The sequence below is a fragment of the Coloeus monedula genome (genome assembly GCF_965178545.1).
Source record: "Coloeus monedula genome assembly, chromosome: 20".
NCBI classification, from domain to species: Eukaryota; Metazoa; Chordata; class Aves; order Passeriformes; family Corvidae; genus Coloeus; species Coloeus monedula.
The window spans coordinates 5324166-5338842 of record NC_138800.1 but is presented as its reverse complement, the minus strand read 5'-3'; the positions used below and the strand labels follow the sequence as shown (position 1 = coordinate 5338842).

Here is a 14677-nt window from a genome sequence, read left to right as displayed (position 1 = left end):
TGCAGGCTGCCAGGCACCTGCCAGCTCATTTCTGGATCACTCTTAAGCCATGTGCTATGGGGAAATTGGGCAAGAGGCACACATTCCTGAATAAATAGGGCAACTGGAGGTTTGGGGACCTTGACTGTGAAGTTGAGCATCCCCTGGAAGCAGGGGAGGATCTGGAGCCTGCAGGAAGGCAGGGTGGAGTTGTTCCTTGTGGATGCCATCTCCAGCTCCTTCCGCAGCAAAGTCTCTTGGGATGTCCTGGGTTCATCCCAGTGAAGCTTTGGGCTCTGCAGGTTGGTTGTGAGGTTGTGCTGCATCCCAGAAGGCTCAGATAACTGGTGGGGCAGCTGGTGGATCTCCAGTTTGCTGCCTGTGTGTACCCAACCCTGGGTCAGTCCCTGCCAAGCCCCTCATGCTGTGCTGACAGGGAACCCCTCCCTCTCTTCCCGCAGGTGGTAGCGAACGCCGTGGCCGCTCTGTCAGAGATCAGCGAGTCCCACCCCAACAGCAACCTGCTGGATCTGAACCCTCAGAACATCAACAAGCTGCTGACAGCCTTAAATGAGTGCACAGAGTGGGGGCAGATCTTCATCCTGGACTGTCTGTCCAACTACAACCCCAAGGATGACCGGGAAGCTCAGAGGTGCGGTGGGGGTTTGGTGACACTTGGGGGCTGCTGGGGGTGTTCCAGCTCTGAAAAGACTTGTGCTGCCACAGTGCCCTGTTATCTCAAATAAGACTTGATAAAGTAGATTTAAAAGCAAAGCTACTTTTGGTAGTTTGGGCTGATGCTGGAAACCTGCCCCATCCCTCTGCAGAACCATTTTCTCTGTTTATCTTTTTTTAACTTTTTTTTAAAATTTATTTTAAAGGCTGGTTCTTGTGGGAACTGGCACTAGTAAGAAGGGATCAGCCCAAGACCAAACCTGTTAACAGTGGAAGCACTGTTTGGAGGATTTTCTGGTTTAAAGCAGCACTTTCATAGCTGGTTTTGCTGCTGTAGGAGAAGCCTTTATAGGTTTGTGGGTTTCCAAAGTACTACAGGTCTGAGACTGGAATATTTTCCAACTGAAAACTAGTCTGTGATATGATAGAAGTGAAAATAAAGGTAAGAAATTATTTTTCTTATTGCTCCAAATTTACCTTTGTGCTTTTACCTTTAACTGCAATGACTAAACCTAAACAGAAAGAGTTTAGGGTTTGGGTAGTGGGCTGTTAGTTTGTGCACTTCAAGCCTCTTCCTCATCTGTCGCCAGAATCACAAAAAGTCAGATTGTGTTCCCAAGAAAACAAGGATTCAACCAGAAAAGCAACTTGGAACAGGGAGACTCTCAGATGATGTATTTAATGTAGCTGATGTGGGGATGGAGGGAGAGGAAGGGCCACAAGCCCACATGCAAAATCCTGGCCAGGCCATTTGGAATTCGATGGGTTTCTTCACTGACTCTTTTTTTTTCTGAGGCACAAAATCCACTGTTTCTAAGAAACCTGCCAGTAGTGGTGCTGGGTTTTTTTCCCCCCTTGTGTTCTGTTTCTGTGCCAGAAGCAGCTCTTAATGAGTGCTAGAAACCTACAGAGATCTCCAGGGTGTGAGGCCGATGTTATCCCTGCTCTGTCAGAGGGACCACTGCTCTGAACAACTGTGAATATGTCCCAGTTCCTCAGCTGCAATTCCTCTGAAGCGTGGAGCATCAAATTGCATGGGCAGGAACTCCTTTTGCTCCTTTGTGTGCAGTTTATCTCCTGATCCTGGAGTCTGCCTGATTTCAGACAGCACTGGGAAAGCCACCCTCCTTTCCAGCAAGGCTGGTGTCACTCCCCTGTGCGTGGGGAAACTGAGGCACAGAGAGAGGAAGCAGCTGGGACATGCAGGTGACCTTGGGCAGAGGCAGCTGGAGGTGCTCCAGCTCTGACTTGGACTCTTCTGCTCTTCACTGAGCTGTGCTGCTTCCCTTCCAGGATGGCTGAAAGCAAATCTTCCAGGGAGAGAAACTTCAGGAGGCGCAGATGGGAATAAGATGGTTCTGGGTTAGCAATCTGCAGGAGGGAGTGGGAAGAAACTTGACAGATGCTGTAAGAAAGACCATATGAACCCAAACTTCCTTTCTTTTTGGGCTGGGCTGTTTAGGATGCTGTTTGATTACAGGATCCATTATGGCAAGTGGTGAAGCTGAGATTTGGGAGATATTTAGGTCACTCCTTCCTTGTGTATTCAGAGAAAGGGAAATCTTTTTTTGTTGAAATGACAGCAAGCCCCCGAGCAAGCCAGAAACATGTATCACCTCTGAATGGTTATATGGAGGCTAAAGTGTTTTTCCAGGAGCCGTTTTTGTTAAAGTTCTGTTTGTAAGTGACAGACAAGATCACACAAACAGAAAATACCACCAGGAAAAAGCAGGAAGTGTGGAATTGTTCCTGAGCTGACTGTGGCAGGAGAGAAACTTGAAGCTGTGAGAGAAGTCCCTGTTCGCTTCCTGCTGCGTTCAGGAAAACAGGACTTTGCCCATTCATTGTGAACACAACCAAATCAAAGTAGTGTCTGAGAAGCTGCCTTCAGCCATGTGCAATCTCCTAAATTTAGATCTGAAATCTTTGACATCCTGAAATCCATTTGAACCCTTCCTTGTGCCTCTGCCCCCAGCATCTGTGAGCGGGTGACCCCCCGGCTGTCTCACGCCAACTCGGCAGTGGTGCTGTCAGCAGTGAAGGTCCTGATGAAGTTCCTGGAGCTCCTTCCCAAGGACTCTGACTATTACAACATGCTGCTGAAGAAACTTGCCCCTCCTCTGGTGACCCTGCTGTCTGGAGAGCCTGAAGTTCAGTATGTTGCCCTAAGGAACATCAACTTGATTGTGCAGAAAAGGTAAAGGCTCAGGGGGTGTTATTCCTGCCTTGTCAAAGGCCATCTGGTTATCTCAGACCTCCAGATATTGCCACATGCACAGAATTTCTTTTAATCCACGCTCAGATCCCTTGAGAGACAGATTAAACAGTCTCATGACTCTGGTAGCCTGAATTGATTTCCTTTACAGCATACTTGTGCTGCCAGTTTCATGCAGTATTTCTTTACCTGCCTCTCTTCACCTTCTCTTTATGAGTGGTCAGAATTGCCCTCTATAAACCAAAATGGCAAATAGGAACAGTTCACAGTGACCTGCAGGATCCCACTGTGCCTGTGTTACTCTGTTCAGCACAGAGCCACCAGGCTGCTGACATCGTGGTGTACAGTGGGTTGGGTTTTTTCCCACCAGTTTGCTCCCGTGTTTGTGTTTTATTGCTGCTGTTCCTTGCTGGAAAGGTGAGATAGCTTGGATAGCACTTTGTGATTATATTCAGGGCAGAGGTACTGTGCACTGGCATCTTGCAAGTGAAAGTGGAAATGAATTTGGAGGTTTTGCATTGAGATAAGGATGTTATTCTTTCACTGAAAATGTTGTTTGCTGCCTGTCGTGGTTGGTTCAGCAGTTCAAACAGAGGAAGCAGGGCCCTAGAAAGACTTGAATTATGCATTTTTGTATCTAAACGATGTTTTTATCCAAATGTCTTTCTCCAAATTGGTGTTTGCACATCCTAGGCATAAAATCAGAGTCAGAGAATGGTTTGGGTTGAAAGGGACCTTAAAGATCATCCAGTTCCAACCTCCTCTGCAGCTTTCACCTTTCAGGTTACTCCGAGCCCTGTCCAGCCTGATCTTAAACACTTCCAGGGATGGGGAGTCCATGACCTCCCCGGTCAACCAGGACAAAATGACACCGTTGTGTTTCTCAGTGACTATTTGGGTAGATTTCTAAAGAAAAGATGCCTTTTGTTACAATAGATTGGGTTTTTTACCACTCTTGAGTGACACATTATGTTCCCTGCAGGCCTGAAATCCTGAAGCAGGAGATCAAAGTGTTCTTTGTGAAGTACAACGACCCCATCTATGTCAAACTGGAGAAACTGGACATCATGATCCGCCTGGCTTCCCAAGCAAACATTGCTCAGGTCAGCTGAGGCACTTCTGCCGTGCTCTGGGAGGGGAAAACCCTCTCCTGGTCCTTGTGTGAAGGTGTTTGCAGCTACTGCTAGAGTTATCCTGGCTTTTAGGCATCACTGTGCCTGGTAGAGTGCTCTGTGCAGTTGTTTAATGGGAGTTGTTGGAGTTTCCCCCATGATTTAAATGTTAATAGCATGGCATGGCTTGCATCGTGACCGTGAGGTGGATCTTGTTTCACTGATGACAATTCCAGGAGGAGAACTCATGGCTCCTGTCAAATGAGTCACTGCCAGTGCTGAGGTTGGAATGAGAGGCTTGTTTCAAGTGAGAGGGGTGTGCCTGTAAGGGAGGCATTCAGAAAGGCCAAACATTATTGAAGTGTGAATTTCAAGTTAGTAAAATTGTTAAACGCTTGCACAGGCGCTCTCCAGAGCTAAAAAAATCCTGCTTTTGCTTAACTCGCTTCCAGAGTGGAAATAGCACAAAGCTGAAGCTGAACTGAATTGAGATTTGCTTTACAGTGTAGATTCTGCTTGTGTTTGATGTTGGTTTAATGCAGATCCCCTCCTTGGAGGAGGTGTTCTCGAGTGCATCCCTGGCCATGAGGCCTAACACTAATGCAGAATGATGAATGCCTCTGGTTAGTGCTATTATTGTCCTATCCTAATTGTCACAGAGCAATTTCATTTAATGTGACATTTTGAAGCAGCTCCTTCAGCTCTCTCCTGTTGTTTTTTGGAACTGAGCAAGGTAATTCATGCCCTTTTTGTGCCGGGAGCATGGAAAATATTTTAAAAATCAGTTTCTATGAGAACATATTCAGAATTTTCTCTTTACTCTTGGTAGGCTCCACAGTAATTTGAATTTATAATGTTCCAATAATATGGGCTGTTTACCTAAAAGGCAGTGGTGTCTGGAGGGCAGTCTGAGATCTGCAGACTAATGAATGAATGAATCTCTCCTGGTTCTGAGGAGGCTTTCATAAAACAACACAAGCTTTATCAGGAATGTGTCCTGGAATGAGGCCTGAGAGCAGCTTCCACCCACGTCCTCCTGTGCTGCTTGTGGAGATTCTCCATCTCCCTGCCCAAAGCACCAGGGTGGTTCTAGCCCAGGCCTTGGGCAGTGTTTGGGAAGCATCAGCTGCTAAAGGCAGGTGCTCCAAGTGCTGTGCAACATAGATTATCCAAGGAAATAATAAAACTTCCAAACACACATGTCCTGTCTCCTCCTTGCAGATTTATCTGTCTGCAGTCTGGCCCTTCATGGTCTCTTTATCTTGTCATTCTTCTGAGCAATTTGCTTGGATGAGAGATTTTTCAAAGGACTGTCTGGCTTTGTGCTGCTCCCCTCTCCCTCACCATCTATTTGTGACATCACGATTAAATCACTGATGTCATGTTTGGCATGAGAAACTGAAATAAATTGAGCTTTTGAGGGAATATAAATTACGTATGGTCTTTTCTGGAAATAACTGTTTGTAAGCTAAGTGATTTAAGACAAAGCTTTTCAGTTAAAGGTCTGTGAGATCCCAGCAGGTCCTGGGTTTAGCCCTTCATCGGTTTCCATTAGCAAAAACACCGAGACAAAATAATAAATCTTGTTTTTTAAGAGGGGAAGTATCTTCACTCTGTTATTAATCTGTGTATAGATGTTCCAGAGTGTCCTCAGATCTCCTCTGCATCTTCCATTTGGATTCACTGGGGATCCAAATGTTCATCTCAGCACAGAAAAGGAGAGATCAAAAACGCTTCTTGCCGAGAGCTTTGCACGCAGCAAATGCATTTTCAGTGTAGGAAGGAACAGAAAACTTTAAATTTGGCAGGACTGATTTTTCCTCAGCTCTTAATCAGGGGAATTGTAAATAATCAAGACCAGACCACTTTTTGACTTTGTGCAGCCTACACCAAGTGTAACCCACACCACTTTGGGTTACACACCAAGTGTAACCAAACCGGTGGGTTTCGGACGGTGAGCTGATGGCAGAGTTTGGCTGGATGTGTGTGGTAGCTGTGAAAGAACATCCTGCTCATCTTCTGGTGTCTGAGCAGCATCATCTGTGAGGGTGGGCTGTTCTCTAAGTGTCCCCAGGGTCTGACATTGGTGTGCTGTCCCCACAGGTGCTGGCAGAGCTCAAGGAATACGCCACCGAGGTGGACGTCGACTTTGTGCGCAAGGCCGTGCGAGCCATCGGCCGCTGTGCCATCAAGGTGGAGGCAAGTATCTCATCCTGGAGGTTCTCTGGGGTTCTCTGTATTCAGAAACAATGATGGGCTTTGCCACCTCATTTCCATGTTGCTGGAGCTTCAGTGTTGGCCATCGAGTGGCCTGGATGCATCCTGGTTATGGGCAGAGCACCACTGAACAGGGCGTGAGCCGTGAGGACATCACGGGAGGATGGCGTGCTCCTCTCACCCTGCAGCAGAGCAAGGCAGATAATTCATCCTTGATGGAATATTTTACTGCACTGGCCTTAGTGGAACGATGACCACTTATCCATCCAACTCCTTTAGTAGCTGTGGCCTGACCTTTTGAAGGGGAAGAAGAAGAGATTGTACAGAGAAACTCGGTGTTACGAAACATTTTGTGTCATCCCTCCCCTCCATTTCAGCAGAACAGAACACACAGGCAGAGAATTGCAGAGATTTGGGGCACTTAAATGCAATTTATACAAACAGAGTGACTCTACTTACGTAAATCCACACAACTTGTGGCTTCATTTGGAGTGTGCTCCCTTTTGCCTCAATGCTTATGCAGACAAGTTCCCAGGAACATCTGCAGTTACCCAAAACAAGTCTGAAATGTCCTCTGCTGGTGGAACGTCCACCTAAGTGCTCATAATAGAATATTGGTTTTTTAGTGATATCTCTGTTAGTTTCCCTGTAAGTGAATCTGAAATGCCTGTCAGGAGCTCAGAAATCCTGTGAAGAGAGGGAAGATTTATGCTTTGGTGTTGGTACTTTGCAGTAAACTGATGACTGAGTGCAAAATGTCACATAAAGTGCTCTAATTTCAGCTGAGCTCATTTAGCTTTTGCTCAAGTGTGTTCCCATGAGCATTGCCTGACAGCAGATTTAAATAATAACCTAATCATGCCTGGCTTAGTGTGGTGTCAGTGCACAGGGTTCTCTTGTTTCAGCTGAACTACTGGAAAGCCTGTGCACAGAGGACACCAACTTCTGTCCTCTGGAGAGAATCAACTGCCCTTTTGTGCAGCTCTCTCTCCCTTCCTTCAGTTCTCAAAGGTTTGTCACTGCCAGGGGCTTTCTCTGAAGTGTGGCCCCACAGAACAGGGGTTGCTGCTTCTGTTTCATGTCTGCAGCTCAAACTACCAGAGCACTCCTTCCCTGCTGCATCCAGGCAGGAGCCTGTCTGCATGGAGCCACAACAGTGACAGTAGGAAACCCCCCTGAGCATGGAAAAGGGCTACAGGGAAGTTTAAAAGGAGCTGGTGACAGCCCTTTTTGTAGCAGTGCTGTGCTGGGGGGGTGGGAATTTGTTTTAGGTCTCAGCAGGGACTTTGTCACTAGGGTTTGGCCATGTGTCTGTCCTAGTTCCACATGGAATGGAGGGTGGTGTATTCCTGCAGCATCAAGGTGTTTTTAGAAGTTTTTACTCTTTCCTGCCCTCATCACCCACACTTTTCCCCATCCCCAATACCACAACAATCATATTTGATAAGCAAAGGACTAACAGTAATGCCCCAGTGACCCTCTAAGTGTAATTGTGCCTCTCCATAAGTAATTTTATTGTTGGTTTTTAGCACTGCTCCATTGAAGATGCTGCTGCTAAGGGTGAGGTCTGTTTCCTGCTCTGACAAGAAGCAGATTTAAAGAGGGAAAATATAGAACAACTGATTGCAGTGTCCCCATCCCTAGGTTAATCCCTGTCCCCAGTGCATCTGTGTTTACTAGAGGCTGTTTGCACTGTGAGTTATGACTAATGAAAGAGCATCCTCGCAGCCAGCACTGTCCACGTTCCCAAGGCTCAGAAATCTGCTTTTTGACACAGGACACAGCCAGTGAGAGCTGTTGATGAATGAGGATTCACAGAGCACCTCAGCCCTGCCTTCAAGGATCCTATCTTTTGTCTAATTGTCACTCCTAGGGGAGTGAGACAGGAAATAAATTTGTCTGCTGAGAGGTGCAACACAGAGCAAACGTGTTACCTTTGCTCATTGTGCTGGTTTGGGATATGGAACCAATCCCCACGCTGAAGTAGCAAGATGTTGCCCAGGCTTGAGCAGTCACATTGTTTTGGGGGATGTCAGAACATCATGATTTTGCAGGGCAGGGCTGGGTTATTGATAGCTGAGCTCAGAGTTGGCTTGGGTTTATCTACAGCAAACTCTGGTGTGGCTACACTTGTCTGCCTTGTGAATTGGTTTGCCCCAGTGACAGCATTACAGGAAACCATCGTGCCATGCTTTGATTGTAAGGAAAACAGGCACCACTCCTGTGGGAAAAGGAAATGAAGTGGATGCAGTAAGAATAGAGATTCCTCTGGAGCAAAGGAGAAGCAGAAGGAGCCATCTTAAGGGGATATTTGTCTCGTTTCCAAGAGACTCTGGCAGCAGCCTGGTTCTTAGAAATCATTGAGGCTTATGGTTGAGCATGATATGTGCTACTTCAGTAATCTTGTGGGCTTTCATTTGGTTTCTGCAGACAAACAAAGCAATTTTGACTTTGGTTGGTTGTCCTTCCTCACTCCAACTTGAAAGCTGTTCGAGTTGGGGCACTCTTTCATCAGTTTGCAGAGCTCTGCTGCCCCCAAGGATGTCCACCTTCAAAAAGCAGTGTGTTTACAAGGGATGGAGTGAGCTGAGATCTGTTTTGTTAGAGGGACTGCTCTTCTGGGCATGCACCTACCACTGCTCACTTTCCAAGGGACTCTTTGGCTAAAAATCATTGCTGTGTGTTTCAGAGTGGATGCTGTGCTTTTCCTGGGAAAAAATCATGCTAATCATGCTTCAAAGTATCTAAAGAAAAAACCCCTAAACATTAATTTGCTTTTCCTTGAATTGTGCAGCTCTTAAAGCTCTGTTAGTTGTAGGCTCTGACAGGGCTGCACTGCTTGTTGCCAGCAGTGACTGGTGCTGTATGTTCTGCAGAATGACCTTGGGACAGATTTACCCCCATCAGGTCACTCATTAAAATACCAGATGAAAGTTATTGAGATGAAGAGGTGAAATTTCAAGCTCTGAATCATCTCTCTTGCAAGAACTTTGAGCAGGGCTCCCACTGTGACCAAAGTCAAACTGTGTGAAGCCAGGTCTGTGGTCAGTCCCCATGAAGTGGAAGTGTCTTCCAGGTCACAGACTTCAAATCCCTTCTGGAGCAGAAGGGATCAGAGCAGGACATGGTCAGGTTGCCATTCACTGCCCCTGTAGTGCCATAGTACCCATAAAGCTAAGGAGGGAGAGGTGTCATAAAAGAATATTACACCAATCACACACTTTTATGTGATGCCTCTCTTCACTCTGACACCAGCTGTATTGGATTTTTGTTCTGTTTGGTGTGAATTTCAGGGGACAGTCTTATGACTTACTGCCACTTTGCAGACAGAGCAAGTGCTGGTTTGTGGTGTCTCCTCCCTTGGCTGATCCCCATGTCAGTGCTGTGCTGACAGGCCCTGTGTGAGATACCCACAAGGGTAGGAAATTACCAGAAGGTTTTAGTCTCTGACCCAAATTCTTGAGGCTTGTCCTTGAGATTTTTGCCCATTCTCAAAGAACTGATTCCTGTGACTAAAATGCCATTTCACTCCTCCTCCTCCTGCCCAGCCTTTAAGTGCTCTGTAAGTCAAGGGAGCTGTTAATTCACTGGAATTGAAAAATCCACCTACATTGCTGTTGTTTGTGCCCTACAGTGTTTGTCTGCAGCCCGAATCCTTTATGAGTGTTCTGAAGGCGACTGCCTTGGCAGTGTCGGGAGCAGTCTGCTTCTCACATTAATCACCAGCTGTGTAATGAGGCTTCATGTGTGCTCTGCTAATAACCAAATCACTGCCCTTATTTGAGCCTCTCTGGTGCTGAAGTTGGTTGCTCCTGTGATGTCCTGCCTCGCTGTGCTGTTTGGGAATAGACCTCCCTGAATTACCTGCATCTAACGCCACTTCTGGTTCCTGGAGCATGACAGTGTCCAGTCCTTGTTATCTTGCAGTGCCTGTGAATTGTGAACTAATTAATGTGAAAGCTGCATTAGGAGCAGCTGAATTGCTATTTCTAGCTGTATATCCACATGTTGTTAATGACCTCACCCCAAAAATATTGAACCTGTTGCTGCTGGGAGCTGCTTTTTGCTGCTGGTTTTGACAACACTGTTCTCTCCTGCCTTCTGGCTTTGCTAGAAACCTTCCAGTAGTCCCTATCAAAACTCTCCCAGCTCTGATTGTCTGGGAATTGCTTCTGATTCGTGGGAAGCCCCAGAGAGCTCGTTTAGCGGCCTGTATCAGCCCCAGGGTGATACAAATAGCAGTGTAGGCAATGTTCTCAGGGTCTCTCGTGTGGTGACCCAGCTATCTACTGGCACAGTTGCTTCTCTTACTTTCTACAGGAGCCAGCTGGTGTCCCCAGTGTAACAAACAACCTTTTGTTAACCTGTAGTTCTTTTCTGGACAGGGTTGGTAGCTCTTGTCCTCTTGTTTTCCTCCCCTGGGCCTTTTCTCATACGTGTGCCTTGTTCCTCAGTGTGTGCTGTGGGAGCAGGAGCGTTTCTTCAGCTTTTTAAATTGTGTTTTTCTGCTCTCTCTAGCAATCTGCAGAGCGCTGTGTGAGCACACTGCTGGACCTCATCCAGACCAAGGTCAACTACGTGGTGCAGGAGGCCATCGTGGTCATCAGAGACATCTTCCGCAAGTACCCCAACAAGTACGTGGGAGTAGCCTCAGATTGTTTTGGAAGCACTTGTCTGCCATCATCAGAACAGAGCAGAACTCAGCCTACCAGGGCTCTGAAGTAAAGGCAGAAGCAGTGATCCCACTCCTAGTTTGGTAGGATTCAGGTGTTGGCTCTGGATGAGGTGTCAGCCTGGCTCATTATTAGTTTGAATTGAAAGGTATTCCTTTGCCACCACTCCATATTGAAGCCTGGATCAGAAGCCAGTAAAGCTCTTGCAGAGGATGCCAGAAGGAAAATTAGCAAAACCAGAACAGCCTGATGCTGTAAACTTTGCCATATCTCCTCTGGAAATCTACAAAGTGTAGAAGTCTCCTCACACAAGGCTGTGAAAGTTCATGGCTCCCATGGTCCGAGATCCCAGTCAGGTTGTGCTGAACAAAACACTGCAGGCTTTTCCCACCAAGTGTTCCCTCTGGCCTGGGCGGAACTCAGCTTCTCTTGTGCTGGTTCTGCAATAAGGTTTTGTCTTATCAGCCACAGAACTGCCGCAATGTTTTTCAACAGAGACTTCATGATCACCTAAAAAATAATATGGGATGTCTGCAGGCCTCCCTGGCAATTCCTGCTGTCAGTCTCAGAAATTCCCTGCTTGTGACAGGGATACCCACACATGGAATTAGGGGAAGCTAAATTACTGTGGGGTATTGTCTGGTTTACAGAGAAGCCTTAGAGGGAGTGTAATACCCAGTTCAGGGTTACCAGGCTGAAGCCTCCAGCGAGGCTGCAGGATCTGAGTCAGACTCATGGTCTGAACTGTTGGATCAAACATTCCCATTAGCAAACAGAAAGGGAGGCAGCTTTATCTTGAATTCCACATCTGGGTGGTCTTGCTGATGGATTAAACTGCAAAGACCCTGTGAGATCTCAGTGCTCAGCTTGGGGGGAAAAAAAAAGCCTGGGAATATCTTCTGTAGTTGAATGAAAATGCTGCTTGTTGTGTAGAAATACAAGACATGAATTCAGTGCAGGATTCTCTGCAGAATGATGTGGGCAGGAATGGAATAAAACAAGTCCAGTTCACCCCAGTAATCCACATGCACTTTGATAAACCAGGTATGAAAGCATCATTGCCACTCTGTGTGAGAACCTGGATTCCCTGGATGAGCCAGATGCCAGAGCTGCCATGATCTGGATAGTGGGTGAATATGCTGAAAGAATTGACAATGCAGATGAGCTGCTGGAGAGTTTCCTGGAGGGTTTCCATGATGAAAGTACTCAGGTAAAGTTGCCGTGTGCATCTTATCTGTAGTGTTTCATGCAGTGTGTTTATGGGATGGACAGTAAATGTTATTGCAGTGGTCAGACAATACCTGTCAGTGAAAGCTTCAATATTGGGCTGAAATAAAACTCTTGGGAATCTGCAGTTTTGCTTTATTGTCCGTGTCTCCAAAACTTCCCTTTTTGGAAGGACAGGACAGAACTGAAAGGTGTTCAGATGTTTCATATTTCTCGGGGGAATGGCTGTACTGGGGACCAGGACTTAGAGGAATAGTGGTAGAGTGCATCACAATATGACACTGATGCCTTTTCCTGGTCTTAAAATCAAGGGTCAGACATGGTTAGAAGAGAAAAAGGGATTTTACCTTGGTATTTGTTTTAAGGATCCTTGGGTGCACACGTCCAGGTCGAATGCACTGAAATGCACCCCACAATGCCCCCCCAAAAGATCTGGTATACCATTATAGGTGTTACTAATTAGCACATCTATCAAAGATTCCCCAGTGAGAGGCTGGAATGAGCCCCCCTCTCCAAGGAACCTTCCCCTGGATGGTTCTATCTTAGTTTACAGAATGTGTTCTGGAGAGGACCTTGGGCTCTGGGGCACACTGATCCCTACCTACGAAGCTTACAAAGTGTTGAGTCTCCGAGCTGAACAAACAAGGCCAAGAATGTAGGCAAAAAGCACTGAGAATACAGAAGTTGTAAAAAGGTATAACAGGGGTATAAAAGAAAAGACAAAAACTATTTGTGGCATCAACACAAACCTCAGCGTGCTGCTCAGGGACTTGTCTGCGAAAGTGTTTTGCAACAGGCAAGACTCTGAGTCTCATTATCCTCATTATGGCAAAGAATAGGGTCATGCTGTGAGGAAACTGAGGTCTTATGCTTTATATCAGTAAAAGACATGGAGATTTGGGAGATGTTGCTAAAGCATGGATGAGTTTTTAATCTCTCCTGCGCCTCTCTCTCTTAGGTGCAGCTCACCCTCCTGACTGCCATAGTGAAGCTGTTCTTGAAGAAGCCTTCTGAGACACAGGAGCTGGTCCAGCAGGTCCTCAGCCTGGCCACACAGGTAAGGCCAGGTATCCAGTGACCCAGAGCCCTGCAGACTGTGCTGGCCTGCTGGGTGATGGCTCCCATCTGCCAGGCCAGTCAGCTTTGCAGTAGGTCGGATTCAAGGGTGTTCCCTTCTCTCCCAGAGAGACTTTATTTAAAAGCTGCTCTGTGCCTGTTACTATCTGGAATCTGCTTTCTCCTTCTTAGCTCTTGCTTTGTCTGAATTCCATCCCCATTCATTCACTAAATGGAAAGTTAGGGACAGTGTAGAATTATCAAGAAACCAAAATTCTTTCTCCTTGAAGGTGGCTTGCAGTTTAAACATCTGGAGCTATAACAGAGGGAAAGAGCCTGGCAAAGACTTTGTTCTGTGAACAGCAAAGTTTAAGCAGTGCTATGAGAAGGAAAGAACTGAAGTTTGGGGTTTTTCCTTTGTACTTGGATGCTGTCAACCATGGTGGCAGCTTTGCTGGAGGCTGTAGCAGTGGGTTAAGATCAGGGATTCATTATGCATGAGGTGCTGAGTTATGAGCTCAGATCACTGCAGGCAAGGCTGGGCTGGAGCTGGCAGACACAACTGCTGTGGTTCTAGAAGACAGAAGTGGAGATGTCCTGGTGGCAGGGGTGGTAAGATCTCAGCTGAGCTTCCTACACTCCTTGGCTGCAATGACTGGGGTAAAGTGCCCAAAAAAAGCGGCTCCTCTCCAGATCTGCTGTGTCAAGAGATAACAATAGTCTGCCAGCTGAATGTGATTGTTTCTGAGTAGAAAACCCGGAGTCAATCATCAGCTGGCCTTTTTGATCCTCTGCTGCAAGAAATCGTGGCTGTGGACTTACTGCACTTAAACCTTTTATTCGTTCCTTTGGGGATTTGCATTGGTCAGCAGCAACAAACCCATGACCTGCTTTTCTTGCTTCAAAACCTGCTATTAGGCAGGATCTGAGCTGCTCTTCAGAGAGGAGTGGGCCAAGGGCACGCTGTGTCATTTGTCTGAGCCAACAGAAGAAAGGTACTAAGTGCTAAAACCCACTGTGCTGAGTCACAAAACATTTGATGGCACCCTCAGAATATAGCAGGCGTCTGCTTTTTTTTCCCCTCTGTTTGTCACAAATGTTGATTCAGTCTGGCTTTTTGTATTTTATATGAATAATAAGTCAATGTGGGATAACTGGCTGTAAAACACTGAAAACCCTTAAACTTTGAGGTCTGATTTCTAGGTAGAGATGGTGTTTTTCACTTGAGTGGGAGAGTAATTAAATGTGTGTTTCTTTCCCCAGCTTAGGTATCGTTGCACTTGGAATGTCTCAGGGTTTGTCTGCACAGCAGACTGCAGGTGTGGTTGTAGCAGGAGCCAGCTTCATCCAGGCAACACTGGTAAAAATAACAGTGGAGTAGCTGAGGATGGAAGAAACACAGGAATTGAGGTCTCAGACCTCTGCATTGCTCTTGTGGGGCAGTCATGGGTGGGGAGCTGAGCTAGCCAGGGGTGCTCAGAGAGAGACCCTGGAGAGGGGAGAATTGGGAGAGAAATTGGGAA

At 46.6% G+C, this 14677-nt stretch overlaps 1 protein-coding gene across 3 annotated transcripts in view; it reads left to right on the top strand.

The window, feature by feature from the left end:
- Positions 1–14677, top strand: part of AP2B1 (adaptor related protein complex 2 subunit beta 1) — a 77576-nt gene that overhangs the window by 21379 nt on the left and 41520 nt on the right. For all 3 annotated transcript variants that reach the window (XM_082294809.1, XM_082294807.1, XM_082294808.1), the window contains exons 6-12: positions 441–631; positions 2630–2851; positions 3852–3972; positions 6085–6180; positions 10717–10832; positions 11916–12081; positions 13057–13155. In XM_082294809.1, the coding sequence (XP_082150935.1) occupies positions 441–631; positions 2630–2851; positions 3852–3972; positions 6085–6180; positions 10717–10832; positions 11916–12081; positions 13057–13155 (1011 nt within the window). The remainder of the gene's footprint in view (positions 1–440; positions 632–2629; positions 2852–3851; positions 3973–6084; positions 6181–10716; positions 10833–11915; positions 12082–13056; positions 13156–14677) is intronic.